General features: G+C 36.0%; 1 protein-coding gene across 1 annotated transcript; it reads right to left on the reverse strand.

The window, feature by feature from the left end:
- Positions 1–592: 592 nt before the first annotated feature.
- On the reverse strand, positions 593–17621 carry dkk2 (dickkopf WNT signaling pathway inhibitor 2). Its single transcript, XM_051908362.1, has 4 exons — positions 17085–17621; positions 6472–6622; positions 6244–6375; positions 593–2086 (listed from the first exon to the last, which is right to left on the reverse strand). Exons 1-4 carry the CDS (start codon positions 17280–17282, stop codon positions 1836–1838), a joined length of 732 nt encoding a protein of 243 aa, XP_051764322.1. The 5' UTR covers positions 17283–17621; the 3' UTR covers positions 593–1835.
- Positions 17622–19055: the final 1434 nt, after the last annotated feature.

A 19055-nucleotide genomic window follows, 5' to 3' on the forward strand; every position in this document is an offset into this window, starting at 1 on the left:
AAACTGGCATTTGTCAGGCTGGACCAGCCAATGTGCATATGAAGTCATATGTGTATGTCTCAGAACACTAACCAGAGCTTCTAATGGCAGCTGCAGTGATGCAATGACTTTATCAATTGCTGATTGGCTCTTTTATTTAGAAGGCGGGACTTATTCTGCCATATTGCATGTTGAACTTTCTTCCCTTCATAGTAATATGAGCGAGCGCACTGTCTTTCTATATCTAAAGTCTTTTCAATTCAAGTCTTTGCTACTTAATTAATCAGTGTTGTAGTCCTAAATTATTCTCTGGAATTGAATTATATAATACTGCTTGATGAGCAGAGGTGTGCCATTGTTTTTTCAAAGCAACCAACTTGACTTTTTTTACTTTTTGATAATCATCCAGAATACCTAGCAGCCACTCAGTTGACCCAAGTCACCACGCAGAAACACCCTGGCAACCAACCAGAACACCCTATTGTGGCGGCACATATTAATTAAATATTTATTTAAATAATTTATTTAATAATATTTAATATGAAATATTAATTTAAAAAATAACAACTATATATATATATATATATATGAAAATATGAGAGCAGCCAAATGCTTGTAATACAAAATACATTCTTTAATCTGTTTAAATCACTGTAAATACACAATGAGACATAACAGCACTGTTACAACAGGAACAAAGTTAAGGACTAACCCAGGAAATCAGACATTAAACAAATACACAACATGAGCTCTGTGAAGAAATATGTTTTGAAAATAATTTAATAGAAATAGTTCTGCGTTGGGATATTCATATCTGCGGTGTAAAACAGCTTGAGGAAATGATCTCACACCATGCTATGACAATAACAGTAAGTTGAAGGTAAAAAGTGTTTAATGTCTAGTTACGCTACTTTATTTCCCCATCTGTTCCTTTTTACCAATATATACATGATATACAACTGTTTCTTAAATACATTTTGACAATTTTGCATTTTATTTACAATAAAAGAGCTTATTAGATTTTAATTATTATTATTTTTTTAATTCTAGCTAAAAGTTGGTGTGGAATTTTACAGAACAAAAGTACGGACTATGATTCATGATGTCATAATTATCTGCACATTCACTGAACAGCACTCAAACTGTAAACATCTTCCCTTAATAATCAGAACCAATGATAAAAAAATTCTATCTACTGAGTAAATCTGAACTAGTGATCATATTTCTCAGACTAATGCATTGCTAGTGTGTGGCTACCTTGAAAACATACTATTGTTCTTCTGTTTGGGTGTTATGTACACACAGGACCATTTTTTTATACAAGCAAACTCAAAGTGCACTTTCAGAAGGGCAGATGTCTGAAATTTAGAAAAAAAATCAACTAAATATGAAAATTGCTCTCCAAAGAATTATTAGCAAATGACAATCAAAGTCTGCGATAATGTAACCGAAAAAACCTAGTTAATATTTTAGTGGTTATGCTGTGGAAAAACTATCATATGTGCATGAAATATTTAGTGAACCAAATCAGAGCATTGAAAATGATACTAAATTGACAGCACAGGCATACCGAAATAATGCCAGCGCTTGCATCAAACGCATCAGTGATAAATATGGCTTGTAGATCAATAAACCTCCAGCAAATAATCTTGAAAAGAGGCATGGAGTGCTTCCTCGCTGAGCGTCCACCATATCGGCTCGTTCCCACCCTGTTCTGGCACACATTCATCTGTATCTCACCCTTTCTCCCTTTATCACAGCTGAGTAAGTCCTGGAGAAAGGAGTCCTCGCCCACTCCTCTCCCAGAGGGACGCAGTGGCCCCAAGGTGCGGCTTGTTTTGCAGGGGCCTCCCGTCTCAGATCCTTTGGCACACGTGCAGCCTGGACCTGGAGAAGGAGGTGGCGTCTTTCCACACCTTGCAGGCAAGTCCTTTGGCGCAGTCACAGCGCTGGAAGATCTCCAGGCTGTGGGAGCCTTTCTTGCGCTGCTTGGTGCAAACTTCGCCCTGCCGCAGCACAGGCTTGCAGATTTTCGTCCAGAAGTGGCGAGCGCAGCAGTAGCCCTCCGAGCAGTCGGACGAGCGCAGGCAAGGGTCGCCCTCGTGACCTGCAGGTGAAGGGAGAAGTCAATGCCATTTCTGTGACTCAAACAGAACAGCAGAACGCTAAGTGTGATAAGGTCATGCAACCGCTGGGTTAAAACAACCCAATTGCTGCGTTTGACCATTTTCAACCCAGCTTGGGTTGTTTTTAACCCAGCATTTTTTAGAGTGTATTATCCCATGAGGCCACGGGAGGATTAATGAATGGCAGTGAAGCGACTCAACTGACGCTGGTAGGTCACGTGACTAACAACATGGCGGATTTAAGTACATCCGAATTTCATTCATACAACCCATATTCATAGAACGTATGTTTTTAATGGTCGCAATGTAAGTTCACATTCAAATGTAGTACCTACTCAGGCAGTATGCAATTTCGGATTTTTGATTCCTAGGGAATGCATGCAATATAAATGTCTTTGGATAAAAGTGGCTGCCAAATGCAGAACGCTGCATTCACACGGGGTGTCGGCATCAACGCTTAATGGAGGGCGTGTCTGAAGCTTGCGCTGACGCGACCGTCATAGTACAACTAATGCAATAAAATACAACCATGATTAAGATGGAATCTATAGAACTTTAGTTACTTTGTAAACCAATATTTCCTGGTTTAACGTATATTCAATAAACAGCTGCTCTGGGAAAAAGATGGTTTTGCCGATAATTATTTTTTGTTATTATTTTATATTTTTTTAAATGACTGATGATTTTGCAGAAAAAATATTTATTTTGCATTTTAGAAATAATTTCATCATCATTTTCTCATTTACATTAAATTTTATTTACATTTTTTCTTTTTCAATAGCATCAAAAATAAGAAAATCTCATTAGTGATTCACCCTCATGGTGTTTGTATGCTCTTTTTTTACCCATGGAACACAAAATTAGAATTTATGAAGAATTATGCAGCTGAGTTGCTTGAAAATTACTTTTAATTTTTAGGTGAACTATTTCTTTAATACAGGGCTTCCCAAACCTCAGGGGGGTTATGAGTTGATTAAAAGCTAAAAATTAATTAAATCATGAAAATAAAACACTACATAAAAAAAGATTAATTTTTTTTACATGTATGTCATGTGATCATTAACTGATATCAGAGAATCATTAATATTACTGAAATATTAACTAAAAAACTCTACTTCAAGTAAATATTTTACAGTAGGTCAAAGGGGTTCAACTGACAAAAAAAGAAAAGAAAATGTATCACATTTCTATCAAACAAGGAAATAATGACAAAAATATATTTTTTTAAAATAACAATTTTCTGCAAAAAGTGTTTTTATGAGTTCCTCCCAGAGCAACTGTATATGGAATATAGGAGAAAAAACATTTAGCCAGGAAATATTCGCTTTCAAAGTAATAGCCTGTCGGAGGTTTTGACCTTCCCTAACCAATCCCTAAAAATGCTACAGTTTATTACATTAGAGTCGACATGAAATAGAAGTTCACTGTCTAATGATTCAAATCCAGTGAATCATTCCTCCATTCATATATTTATTTATTTAATTTACCTTGCAATGTTTAATTAAAATGTCCATGTAAACCCCGGCCCTTTCTTACAATCTCTCAAGCTTACATTCAGATCTGCCTCCATCCAATCAACAACCATTTAATAATTTTTCTTTTTGATAAACCGTTTCACCTGGATATACGTCACAATACAGAAGAAAAGATCTGTCACTATTTCCGTTACATCAAGACTATAAGTATTATCTTTCCCTCAGTCAGTGGCAGACCCAGTCCTAGGCAACTCTTAGCACACTACACCTTTCTATCGCTCATGCAAATATTCTCCACAATGTTCAAGTGAAATGAGAAAATAAAGTGCAACCAAATACGTCACTGTTACTGATATAGATCTACTTACACACAAATGCAAAGCAATTTTCCAATGCTTGTTCACTTGTCCAAAATTAGAAACAGAGCAGGTTAAAGTCGGCATAAAAATAGAAGTTGTGATTGCCTTTTTTTCCCCCTATTGTTACGTATCTATATATATATATATATATATGTGTGTGTGTGTGTGTGTGTGTGAAACGGCTTCTCAAACAAGAAAAAAAAGTAGGTGCCTCAAGTGGCTCAGTCTAAGTCTGGTGTGGTTTAATTTATGTTTGAGCGTGATTGTGCTGCCATGTTACTGAGGCGAGAATACAGAGGTGTGGAAACAGCATTGTGACTCTTCCTACACAAGCATCCCGCTGTGGTTAAATCTTCAAGATATACGAGCTGCGTGCAGTTGTGGGCTGCCGTCCCCCTCAACACATGCATGTAACCACAGCCAGTGAATCAACTCATTGCAGACATTGTTCATAAGTGAGCACGAATATGAAACACTCTCGGTCTCAGATGGCCAAAGATCGCCCACAGTCCCATCACTGACTGTCTGATGCACTTAAAACTAGACAGAAAAGCACATGCTCTGATCACATGGCTTGAAATTATTTGTAACTTCCTAAACTCAGGCTACACAGTGAGCGCTTTTGAGGAAAAATGAACCACTGGAAAGTTTGTCAGGTTAGAGGCAGCAATAAGATATTCAGCGTTTACTCTAATAGCCTTTTCAGGTTCCATTTGTTAACATTAGTTAACATGAACTTACAATGGAAAATAATTCTAAAGCATTTATTGATCTATCTTAATGTTAATTTCAACATTTACTAATGGACCCTGTTCACATTTCCAAGTTTCTCAGATATGGAAGTTGTCATAGTTGGGTAAACTTCTATATACTTCCATATATTTTTAAACTTCAAATATAATTTTTGAGTTCCCATTTGCCCGAATAGCAAAAGAAAAAAATCCATGATAGCATTTCTGACTTTCCAAATAAGGAAAAAAATATCCAGAGATTGATTAAATCAAATTTGTCATCAGCTCTCTCAATTGTTGTATTAGAAACACTAACACAGAAGCGTAACTAGTTGTCTGTAATTTAATGCCAAGCTAATAAAACACAAAGTATTATGGAAGCTTGTTTCTGCCAAGGAATAAAACAATTTAAAAGATAATTGTGACAATTTTTCTCAGAATTGGCGCAATATAAACTCTCAATTGCGAGAAATAAAGTCAGAATTGCGAGATATAAACTCATAATTACTTTATAACTCGCAATTGTGAGTTTATATCGCGTAAATCTGAGAAAAAAAGTCTGAATTCTGAGATAAAAAGTCGCAATTATCTTTTAAAAAGTTTTACTCCTTGGTGGAAACAAGCTTCCATAATACTTAGTGTTTTATTACAGTTTTATTATTATTAATTACAGAATTAGCGAGATATAAAGTCACAATTTCGAGTTATAAAGTCCAATTCTGAAGAAAAAAATGACTGACTTTTTTGTCAGGATTTAATGTAACAGCTGGGGGCTCGTCCGGGATATTCCGAAGAAACACGGGATCCATCACAGGTAAGTTGTTTTTAATGATTTCCTGTGGTGGTAGGATTGATTGATCTCATAATAGGTAGTGTTCCGCTCTGACGGAAAACAAAGTGTTGATGGGAATATAAGCTCACAATTGCGACTTTCATATCTCAGAATTCAGACTCACAGTTGCGAGTTACAAAGTCAGAATTGCAAGATGTAAACACAATTGCGTGGGGAAAAAAAGTCAGAATTGTGATATAAAAAGTCGCAATTACCTTTTTTATTTTTTATTCAGTGGTGGAAACAAGCTTCCATAAAGTATAGTGTTTTAAATGTAATACATTTTTTAAAATTGAAAATATTTGTAAAAAATTGCTAGATTTATGATGTTGTATCTGTTAACATTATTTAATGAATTAAACTGATGTGAACTAACAATGACCAGGTGTATTTTTTTTCTTTAACTAATGTCAACAAAGATTAACAAATATTGTAACAGCTGAATTGCTCATTGTTAATTAATTTTAGTTAATGCATTTCCTAATGTTAACTAATGGGACCTTATTGTAAAGTATTATCATCCACATTTCTCAACAGCATTTTGTGGACTGACATTTTGTACATGAATTTTATTTTTCATAGATTTTCGAGTTCATTATTGGTGGACGGTTCTAAGTTAGAATAAGCTGCAAACTGTACCAGACTTTATCGTAAAAGCCTGTGTGAGTCTATGCTCTCTCTAACCCTGCAGATCTTACAAAAACACCTGATTCTCCATTTGTGATATTGTCGATTCCTCACCTTTGAGAGAGATCTTGGCCTGAGGTTTGCTATTCTTCCTCCAGCCTTTTTCATTGATAGAAAGCGTGTTGTGCTCCTCCATAGGTGATTTGTGCGATGACAGGCTGCTCTCTGAGATGGGGATGCAAATATCTAAGAAATGACAAAAGAAATCCATTGTAAATATCCCCAAGTTAGTATAAAGACACTGGGAAACAGTGACGATTTGGCATCAACACAGGAACGTACAGTTGCTGCAGTGGTTTCCAGGGCAGCACATGCCGTCTCTATGGCAGCGCTTCTTTCTCCGGCGGCAGGTGATGCAGCGGGACGGGGCGTGTTGAGGGCTGTGGCAGTAAGTTCCCACCGTGCACTCTTTGTCAGTGCTGCATGGATAGCCCTGAGAATGAAAAAAACAGATCAGGTCCAGTCCTTCTCCACCTACTTAGTTATACCATTATACATTCCTTAGTAAGAATTACGAGTGATGATTGTGTATATAATCTGCTAATATGATGCCATCAAATTGTCAGAAACAGAAAATATTAAAATTTATTAGATTTGATTATTCCAACTCTGGATCCCTAGAAACAACCATCACTCAACCCTGTTGCCAGCCATATTTTATTTAAAATATGTGAAAATTCTGGATGAAACTACATGCAAAACAACAAATTTAAAAAACAAATCCTGCTTCAGAATATGCCTACTTCCATGCTATATAGTAGGCGTAAAACATTTAAATAGGCAAATGCTTAAGAGTTTATAATTGTATCATTATTGCAGTGATTATTATGTTTCTATACAAGATCTTGACCAAAAATTCCATACTATATAGTAGGTGAAAACAGTATGTGAGACGAATAGCATCTCCAAATTCATAGTATTCATGAAACAGTAGGTGAAAACTACGCTGATGACCGGATACTTCCGTCGAGATTCTGTAATGTGCATCTGATGGACTCTTTACTATCCCATAAGGCTACGGAAGAGGACTTGTGAATAGCAGTGAAGTGATGCAACTGACGCTGTAGGTCACATGACAGTGACAACATGACCAATACAGAACGTCCGAATTTCTTTCATACTACACACATTCATATTACACAGAACACACTTCTTTTAATGGTCGCGAAGTAAGTTTCAAACCAAATGTAGTACCTACTATACAGTATGCGATTTCAGACGCAGTGAAAATCATTTCCCTTGATAAAATATTTCCTGATGGGAATGAGATAAAAATATTGCATTCTGCAATAGTACATTCTGTCTACGGTACAAGATGCTGGGAACATTTTCAGACTTCTGACGATAAATTTATCGTTGCCCCGACTGAGCATTATTTATGCCACTTATTAGATGGCCTATCTAAAAGTAAATAAACATCTGAACACAAAATATAGATTTGAGATGAAATTGTTTTATATATTATCTCATGTATAAAAATAAATCCACTACAATGTACAAACAAGACCAACACTGTGACAAAATTACATTAATATTAATACTGAAGTCCTTTGCATTCATTTTCACTATAATCCATAAATGATATGCAAGATGTAGAAAAATGTGTTTGTATAAAACACAAAAAAATGTATAAAAATTCCATGTGAGACATGAAAGTAGAACCGGTTTCCCCAAAGAGCGGATTGATATATAGAGTTGGCGAATATTAGGAAACATCAGGCCACTGGATCCCACAACTGACCAATCAGAATCAAGTATTCCAGAGAACAGCATAATAAAAATACATTTTGTAGATTTCACGAAGAAACTTTGTGCCTACAGCAATGATCCCTCAACATCAGCAGGTGGAATGAGTTTCCACAAATCTGTGGGCATTAAAAATTTTGGATTCATTTGTCTGGAAAACAAAAAACATGAATTTTATGTGGTTAATCTGTAAAGTTGTAATGCAATTTTATTCATTTCATTAACAGTACCAAACAGTACACTGACAAATTGTCTAATATGTGTTTTATATTAGCATACCTTTGAGTTATAATCAAGTTAGGCCAGGCTAAACTGGTTTAAAGTGGTCTAGCTGGTGCCCCAAACCCCTCCAAAATCAGCAAACCAGACCCGGCTCCTTAATATAAAGTTAAATGACCTTAATATAAGATAAAACGGATGAGACCTAGACCTTGACCATAAGTTATACAAATCACAAACTCCAGAAAAGAAACCAGCCAGTGAAAATTTGCTGAGGGAAATGCTTTACATCACCCGTAACAATCTTCAGTTTAGCGTCAAATGCAGAACATGTGGTCTGACAAGGGGGGAACAATATCTAATATCTAATAACAAAAGAAATGATTCTGTTTTGTAGATTGACAGACCTCAGGGCAATCTTCCTTTCTTATGCAAGTAACAGAATTGGTAACATTGAAAACACATGAAAAAACCCGGCCAAACCACCAACAATGCATTCACGAGAGGAATAAGGAACGAATGAAGTCCATAAAATGTTTAAATACTAAAAAGTCACTGACCTCAAAATTCAGTATTCATTCGCTGCATCATTAGAAAGTACATTACATTAGCGGATAAATTAACTATATAAAACACCTCCTTTTTCGGTTCACTTGTATGATGTGCTCAGATGTAAAACATTCTCAGTTTTCCGGCTAAATCATGTCAACTTGATGCAAAGTGGATGAGACAAATTTTGATTCCAAAGCTGCAAGAGTCACCCGCATCTCATACCCTTCTCTCCCTAGCATCGCATAAACCAACATAATCGTGTCTACACTTAATCTGGCAACGTCATCACATCAGGATTTTAATGACCCGGCCAACGCTTGGATACGACTCGTTGATCCTCATCCCTCATTGATTCCACAGTCTGTTTTTATTCCTCCCATACATTCATGTGTAAGATAAGTGTCAAGATGATAAGCTCAGAGACAGACAGTGATGAGGGATGCCCACTGGCCCCTGTGTCACCGCTCGCATGCTAGCAAAAAAGGCGGACTTTGAAGACTAAACGTGCCATGCCTTTGAAAATCATCTTCCTATCTGTATTCTCCCTCATGCATTTAAGGATTTATATCAGGTAATACCCAAACCATGTCACGTCTTATCTTGTTAGTAGCAACCGATAAGCATGTAGTACTCTAACAGGCAGATTTGTAAACTGACTGAAAAATATTGTGGTCTATATCTTTTATTTAAAAAAAATAAAAATAAATATTTATATAAAATGTAAAATTATATATATATATATATATATATATATATCAGTTTTAAGTTAAAAAAATAAGAAAACATAAAACAATATAAAATTAAAATATAAAAATAAAAATTAAAAATGCAAGATATCTTTCATTTTAATTTTACTGCAACAAATAAAAAAATTTTATCAGCTAGCTTTGTGCCTAAAATATATATTGTACACAACAGCTTACAAAAGAACCATCTTCAGTCTAATTTCAGTCTACAACTATAGGATTGCAAGATTTCCTTTGAACCTGCATCTAAGTTCATATACACAACAGACTATGAGATAGTGAATAGGGTTTCCACACATAAAACCCATGTCTCACACATATGTTCCTCTAGGGCCCCGGGGCCCAGCTTAACTTGACCTTGCAAAAGCAAAGCTGACATCTGACACCATGAATGGTGTTAGTGAATTGAGAGGGTTTTCAAGAGTAAAATAAACTATGTCACTGAACAAACAAACCTTATCCACCCTCAAAGGGCATGGCCCTGTGTGTATCAGATTGCACAGGAAAGCTGCGCACTCTCCCACTGTTTGAAGCACAGGTTGAAGGCTAATCTCACCAGCACTCAAAACATATCTGTAGCAAACCCTTAAAGGCACTATTGACATAAATGTGGGGGCTATGGGAATATTAGTTAATAAATAGTCTAGACAACAAAAAAGGTTCCTACTTAGAATTTTATACATCATAATTATGTAAGGAATAATTAGAAAGTAATGCACACCTAAGGTGGTAATGCGGCCACGACACAATGCAAAGCATTATTTTCTAATAATTCAATGGACCAGAGTCGATTATTGCACTTATACTACGGTTGCCACACCTCAAGACATTGTTCAGATGTTGTATTTCAAGACATTTGTCAGTGTTTTGTCCTTAAAACGCTCTTGTGTGTAGGACTAATTTCTTACGCATCTCATCCCACAACTCCATTGCTAATTCCAAAACATTTTAGAGCAAGTAACAATGGCTTGAGCCATTGATAGCAGACTAATGCAGGTAATAATGCCGTTATTAACACAGTTAATAGAGAGAGAGAGATTAAGCATGTTTGAATTACCTGAGTCTGTGCAACTCTCAACAGTGTTCGACAGAAGCGTCTCTGCTAATAGTGAAACCGTAAGTTTATCTGCTTCAAGAACAGTGCCGTTATTACCTCGCTACCTTGCTAGTGTTGTAGGCGTCAACGTTTGACGGAGAGGGCGTGTCTAGGGAAGCTTGGTGCTGACGCGATTGTCATAGTGACAACAGGCAATCACATTACTTTCCGGTGTCTTGAATGCAATTGGCTACACTGTAAAAAATTATTTTCATGATTTGTTATCACAACATTTTTTCTTTTGTCAAATCAACTTAGATAATGTGGTTCAGATAACATAATATTTTGAGTTTCTGTTGATTAAACCAATCAGATTCATTGTATTAACTCACATTTTTAATTTCAATGAACTCCAAATTTTAAGACAACCAGGTAACTAACTTTTTTAAGTTAAACCAACAATTATTTTTTTACAGTGTAGCATAGGGTATCTGCGCTAGGGTATTTGCATAAGGCAATCTGAATGGCTGCGTTGGCCCTTGAAAAGTTGAGAAATTTTCGACGCAACGCAACGGAACCCACAGTTCAGTTCGGCAACGCATGACGTCACCCATTCAAAGTAAATGAGAAGTGTTAACGCCTACGCCCCGTGTGAATGCACCGTACGGACCTTTGAAATAACTGAAATCATTTGGCGAAGTGATATGGACATGTAATACGGTCAAGACCTGCCTGTAACTACTTTAGCCATGCGTTTCCCTCAAAATAATTGCACACCTTAAAACGTTCGCCAACCAATCAGATTCAAGCATTCAACAGCCCCGTAGTATAAGTATTGTGTAATTTTTTTGTCAGAATAATATAGGCATGTTGTTTCATTTTTCTTTATTTCACTTCCCAACAAAAACTAGTGCAAGTGCAACAAAATGAACAAAAGCTGTGTGATTTATCTATGTATTTTATTAATTTATTTAACTCTAATAACCCTTCATGTTCACGTGGCTATATTTCAATAAGCATGGCTAATTGGCTGTTAACCGTTACATCCATGGAATTCTGTGAATGCCACAGAGATGCGACATCATGCCTTGGCAAATGAAATCATGGTCAGAACCCCATGGTCATTATATCTTCTAGGCTGTCTCGTTCCTCAAATGAAGTAAAATCCAGATGATTAGCCTGGTTAGCGCTAAAAAGCCGCCACACCTTTGCCTGTTTTATTTCACTCTCTCAGCTCGTTAGCATCACTAAACAGTCACTTAACCTCAGAGGGAGCAGGAGAGGGCAACCCACCTCGCCTCTTTACAAGCCAGACCCAAACAATCCCCCGCCCCGGTCCTTCTCGTTAACAGAACCTCAGCATCAAATTAAATAAGAGGAAAAGTTAAAAGTCCCAAAGCTGCGGCACTGATGTGAAACAGCTCTCGTGTTCATGCAGAATACTAGCCTCCTTCCCTCTAGTCGAGAGGTTAATGTGGTGAACAAGTTCTGCCAATCCCAATATCCCTCTTTTTGGGTTGCCCACAACTGGAAACCACCATTAACCCCCCTTGAACATTTATACTATAATCGTTTAAAGTCAGCGACTTCGGTTTGTTTCAAATATACTGGCGATTTGTGGACAACATCAAGCCAACATCTGACATGAGTTTCATTAGACACATTTTAATTAAGTTATTACTACTAATAAAACTCTGACATCATGGCTACAGGCCAGCTTTACTTATAGCACGAAACGGCTAACCGAATTTTGCTTGTATCCGTTAGGACGGATGTATGAAACTGGGTGGCCGTTTCTCTTGCCTGCCTAATTTGCAGCCCTTGGGAGTACGCCAGTGTGGGAGATTTATTAGGAGCTTGTGTTATAATCTTCACCATATCCTTGAGCGTTAGAGAGCTAGAGGACTTGAGAGGAAACATTTCAGCAGCTGTGTAATGACATATAAAAATGTAAAGCATTCTTCAGACAGCTCGCCCAGATGGGAGAGAGAAATGTAGGAAAAGTGACTACAAGGACATCATGGTAAATTAAATCCAGGCACCCTTCTGAGTGCCATCGTTAAATCTTTTAAAGATATTCAGTCACTATATTAGTCACTTGCAAAACTTATATGGCTCATTCCCTAGTTTTCTTCATGTCATTTGCATTTTCGTTCTTACCTTAAGTTCTGAAACCCTTCTTTTTTTCCCCTTCTTCTACACTAAATGTGTCTGGGTATCAAAAATGCTCACATCCCACACACTACTTTGGCAAATGCACACACATCAGTCTGACTCTAGATGGCGCTACAATAAGCTCATTTATATAACAAAATTAGATTTTTTTTTTTTTTTTTTTTTTTTAAGCTGAGCTGGATCACATTCACATTTTTTATGCCATTTAGAATTCTCTGGAAAAATTCTGTCATAACGAACTCTAACTCTTCTATCATCTAGACACAAACAGCTGACAAAATTGTTTTCATTTGTCAGAGCATTTTCCAAATAAACTTTACTAAAATGTTTAGGTGTGGCGGAGCCCAATGTCCAAAGTTAATGAAACGGTGACAACAGCTTGTTGTGAGGATGCATGCCTAGTTTTGTTAAATTTCGCCCAAAGAGATTAGCATGCATCTTCTTTGGTGCAACATATCATAACATGCATCATATGCTAATATATCAAAGTAGAAATAAGAAAAATCAACAAAAATGGCTACCAACAACCATGTCAATGGCTGATCGTCATGAAATGTTTTAACTGTACAAAAACAGGATGTCTATTTAAATTTTCAATATAAGAGGGCATTAGAACTAAAGAAAATTTGGTAACACTTTAGAATACTGTTCTGTCATCAGTGAATAACTACACAGGAACGCACTGTTAACTAACAAGAAACTCTGATTAATGAATTAGTAAGTAATGGCGCTCAGTTGAATGAGGCAGTTCACTATTAGCTAATCAATAACTACTATTTTTTTCATACCTCCCAGAGAACTACTAAGAACTATACAGGTTCATAATTAATGTGAGTAATGCAGAATGTATAATTAATTCTAAAATATCATGGTAACCCACTAATGACTCAAGTATTACCAAATCCTTCAGAAGGAATTACTAATTATTTGGATCAGTATCCTAAAGTGAAAACTAGTAATGACTGAAATCGTTGTAAGATTTTGAGGTTTTTGTAAGGTTTTGGATGGTAATGAGTGTTACCAAAGTGTTACCAAATGGAATTACTATCCAAAACCTTACAAAAACATACAAAAACCTTAAAAGTTTACAATGACTTCAGTCATTACTAGGGAGTTATCAAGCTTTCAATTTAGAACACTGATCCAAATGATTAGTAATTCCTTCTGAAGGATTTGGTAATACTTCAGTCATTACTAGTGGGTTACTATGAATTAGTTATACAGTACATTATGCATTATTCACATTAATTATGAACCTGAATATAGTAGTTCTTAGTAGTTCTCTGGGAAGTTAGTTATTGATTAGCTAATAGTAAACTACCACATTCAACTGAGAGCTATTACTTACTAATTCATTAATCCGAGTTTCTTGTTAGTTAACAGTAGCAAAGTCCCTTTAAGACAAGTCATTTCACTCGGCGGCCATCTTTGAAAGTGCTGCACTTATCTCTTTGAATGGGGAAACATCAAATTCTCCAAAGCTGTTTGCCAAGCTTTCGATTAAATTCATATTTGAAATCACTAATGAAATCGGTCTCATAAATTTTGTTTCTAAACGCTCAAATCATGACAAAAACTGTATTTTTCAGACTGGCTCAAGCTAATGCGCATGCGCAGTCCTATGTGCGCGACTCTATTGGGAAGCGTGCGTCTGACTGTTTCTATAGAAACCGGAGCTTCTAACGGCCTCTGCAGTGATGCAATGACTTTACCAATCACCGATTGGCTCTTATTTAGAAGGCGGGACTTACTCCGCCATGTTGCACATTGCACATTCTCCCACTCAAAACAATACGAGTGATGCGTCTTGTGTTATTCTATAGTCTTTGATAGTAGTTACTAGAATGTTAATAGTGCGATACTCATTTGTTCCTGTGTAGTTATTCATTAATGACGGAACTATTCTAAAGTGTTACTGAAAATTCTCAAAGCTTCAACTACATCCACATGACCTGTTCTTTCAAATCTGGTATTCATTTTAATACACTGTCAATGTAAACTGTTATACATGCAAATGATGTGTAGGCCTACTCTGTGGTGATACGTTGAGACAAGGTAGTTTCCCGTATAACAGATCATTTATCAATGATGTAACCCTACATCATTTAAACACAACTACAAGTTTCTTTGTTCTATCTATATAAACTAAGCTAATTAACATACACTACTAAAAATACACTACATGCAGAAATCAAACAGCTTAAACCAGTCTAAATTGGTTTTGTATACACCCAAAGTCTTTGCTGGTAAAGCTGGTTTGGTTGGTTTTAGGGAGTTTTGGGAACTTGGTCAGGCATCTTAAACCATCTAAGACTAGCAGAACAAGTTAAGCTGGCTTAAGCAGGTTTTTCTTCAACAGGGTATAACATTTTTTAAAGCTATCTTTCATTGATTTAATTAAATCTCCTAAGCAATTCCTTTAGATGTGTCGCCCCAGGTATAGAATGTTGGGATCTGTGCTGCAAACATCTGCAACTGGAAACTTTCAAATGAGACAACAGTCGCTCTGTTTGCAATCTACAAAGTTGTTAGCAATCTACATTTGGATAAGCAGCTAAATGTAGCATGACATTTAACTAATATTGGACTGTAGTGGTTTCCACATGTATGGCAGTGGTCTGATCATCCAGACCACCTGCGTTTATGGAGATGGTATAGTTGAGAGCAATTGTTTAGATGAGGGTCTGGCAGGGAACTTGCATACTGGAGATCTTCCCACTCCAAAGAGGATATGAGAGGGAGAAAAATCCCATCACCACCTCTTTTTCTTCCAATAAATTGTGTCTGCTCTCAATTAAAACAACATCTGCATATTTATGGCTGATCTGAGAGACATAACCAAGACCAAAACCCAATAGCAAAGAGGATTTTCTATATACTATTGTGTGACTTACCCATACTGAGCATTTATACTTAAAACAATAAGTCTTAAATAAATCATGAGCTGAATCCAGGATTTACCAAGCTAGAAATATGAGTAAAGCTTTCAAAAGGATACTGACCATTCAACTGAGCTACAATTATTTGTACTTTTATACTATGCAAGTAATACTGTACACTAAAAAAAAAAAACTACAGTGAAATTTACAGTAAATAAAAATGGCAGCTGTGATTGCCAGAAATTTACCCTAAAAATATACGGTAGCATCATTTTAAGGTTTTACAGATTTAACTTAAATTTACAGTAAAAAAAAAAAAAAAAAAAGGATTTCATTAACTGATATAATGTTAATATACCAACCTATACTTATATCTGTTTTGTGCCTTTGTAATACACTGACAACCACCAAAAACAGGTGGTGATGCGAAAGTCATGTGATGAATTAATGCTTATCAAAAGCAGCTTTTCCACAAGCTGAGAAAGTAAAGAGCACGTCATTCACACAAACACATCATGGTAACACACATGACACTAAAGCAATGAAATAAACATTAGACGTAACATAAAACCCTAATGTACATAACTGATTAGAAAAAAACTAAGAGAAAACATAGTTATTTCAATGAAAATACATCAAATGTGAAGTACATGTCACACAGGGAATTCACGGAATGTCAATTTATGGTTTTTCACTGTAAATTATACAATGACGACTTCTTTTTCACTTGCAAAAACTGTAAATTTAACAGTATTTTACTATTAAATGTAAGGTTATATCTATTCCAGTTATTCACGATAAGGAAACTTACTGTTAACCAATTAACAGGATTTTACTGTTGCATTTTTACACTCTTTTACCGTTAAAATCACAATCATTTTTTTGCAGTGTACCTTAATCATTTCCTAAAATAACACAAACGTTTGAGCCTGAAAAAAAAAATGATTAGCCTACAGTAGATGAACTAGATAATACCACATGACACTCTCTTTGTCGCTTAATGGAAAGTAAGTCTAAATTTGGCGTGAGATCCTAATCTACAGCGTAATTTACAATTTGTCAAACCATTCAATTACGCCTTTAATGGACAAACTTGCAAAATAAAACATCAAAACAAAAATTCTACAGTGCAATGTACAAATATAAAACAAAATTATGTCAGATTCATTAACCACAAAAGTAGTTAAGATCAGTAAGGCGTTCTGTGACTGATATCTGCCTCATCAAAACGTTGTCACATGTATCACGTTAGTAGCCTATATACTGTTTTTATATCACAAGAAAATGACAAAAACTTGTTTAAAGCATATTTGATATAATTAAGACAATCTGGTTGCGACTTCAGGAGATTGCGCGGGGGGAAAAAAGATTTGTCCCTCAGACAAACTTCAGACAGTAACTGACAGAAATTCCTTTCAAAAGATCAGCGAACAAATCGCACACAAGTGACATGTGAGAATGATTTCGTTAGGCACTAAGTAATAATGCCTGAAGGGTTTTAGCTTTTTCTAATGACATAATGGATGGAGGTGTAGGGTTTACCTGAGCGGGGACGTTGCTTTTCTTCGGGATGCCGCTATGTGAAGCGCTGGAGCGGTTAGTGGCGGCGATCTGGGACTCCAGTGATTTGATGGAGTTCACCTGGGCTTCGCTCTCGGTCCCTTGAGTTTCTCCCATCCGCACTACCGCGATGATCAGCGTCAACATCCAACAGCACCGACTCCGCGTAACGGTCAGCATCCTTTCAGTCTTTTTTCTTACTCTGAATGAGAATGAGTCGGTTTCTTGAAGATAAGATGTTTCCTACAGCACTAGGTGCTTTGACCACCACACTTTGGCTCAAAAAAGCATAAACTCCATTCTACAGTGTCCATCAAATAATCTGTCGAATATCAGTGGGTAAAAAAACGTTATATACACACAGCAAAGATACTTGGTAGGCTATATTATAAAAACACAAAGATGTGGATAAACTTAAAGCATCAGGATGCTGTACCAAAAAAAAATCAAAGTAAGTTGCAGCAGAGAGGAGGATTCCTGCTCGTGTGAGTGTTTGTGAAGCAGCCTGGCGTTTCATGATGTGGGATACCTTCTTTTTATAGGATGTGTTTCCTCCGCCCCCATTCTGTATTGACAAAAGATGAAACTGATCTGTGGTGCGCCTCTGTTCACACACTACTGACTGAGACATCAGGAAACCATCGGAGCACATTTGTGTTTATGTTGAACCTGTGAGGCAGAATAGATGTAGTTTGACTAAGGCTATTTCATAGGATTTTCATTCAGTCAGTCTGCCTGTTACAAATGATGTATTATTGATGTAATTGATGTATTGTTTTATATTAAGCAGGCTATAAATACTGTAGCCTATACTAAGAAATGTATGTATTTTGAGCCAAGGTGAGCATTTTTTCTATCTATCTATCTAAACCAGTTCTAAAATATCTACCATCTGGCAATCCTTTGCTAAAATTTGTATGGGATTACCAGCAGTGTTGGGGGTAACGCATTACAAGTAACTTGAGTTATGTAATCAGATTACTTTTTCAAGTAACTAGTAAAGTAACACATTACTTTTTTAATTTACAACAAAATATCTAAGTTACTTTTTCACATTTACTACTTTAGATTCAGAAATAAATGTATTGAACTTTCTTCTCCTGTATCCTATTCTTCTTTAATCCAGATTGGCAGCACAGCTGAAAGGTTTGTTTGAGCAGCGCCCTCTACTGCACAGGCGTAAATATGCATTTCCTTCAGCCTGAGTCTTATTCATTTCACTTGTGGTGTGTAAGGACTGAAAAACATTTGCCAAAAATAGAACTTTTTTGTTGTTATAAAAACAAACAAACAAGCCCAGCCCAGGTGAGAAAAAGTAACGCAAAAGTAATGTAATGCATTACTTTTCATAAAAAGTAACTGAGTAACGCAATTAGTTACTTTTTTAGGGAGTAACGCAATATTGTAATGCATTACTTTTAAAAGTAACTTTCCCCAACTTTGATTAGCAGTATAGTTTGTGTCAAAAATATTTTTTTAATATGAAAATCATCATATATGAGAACAGTCCACTGATTATGCCATGGCTGAGATATGTAATTAACTGAGTAAATAAACTGCAGAAAGCACTAGAGTACTCGGCAGTGAATGTTAAGCATATAATTCTAAAATTCCATATTTTAAACAGAATATAGTAAAAAGAGAATAGTAAAAACAAAAAAACATTTTTGTAATTCACACTTTTTTGACATTTCTATAGTTTTAATACAAAACAAAATGCAGTTTAGCAAACAATAATATTTATAAACCGCATACATTATTTTGTAATGTCAGTATGAGTCCTTGCTTGAATTCGTCGCCAGTGACCAGATGGAATCTGTGAGTTCCTCAGCCGTTTAAAGCCAGGATGTTTGAGAACACTTGTCTGCAAAGGAGGAGAAACATATTTCTTTTTGGATAAAAACAAGATTCAGGATGTTGATTCCAAACAGCTGACATACAAATTGCACTTTA

The sequence above is a fragment of the Ctenopharyngodon idella genome, chromosome 1, assembly GCF_019924925.1.
Source record: "Ctenopharyngodon idella isolate HZGC_01 chromosome 1, HZGC01, whole genome shotgun sequence".
Taxonomy (NCBI): domain Eukaryota; kingdom Metazoa; phylum Chordata; class Actinopteri; order Cypriniformes; family Xenocyprididae; genus Ctenopharyngodon; species Ctenopharyngodon idella.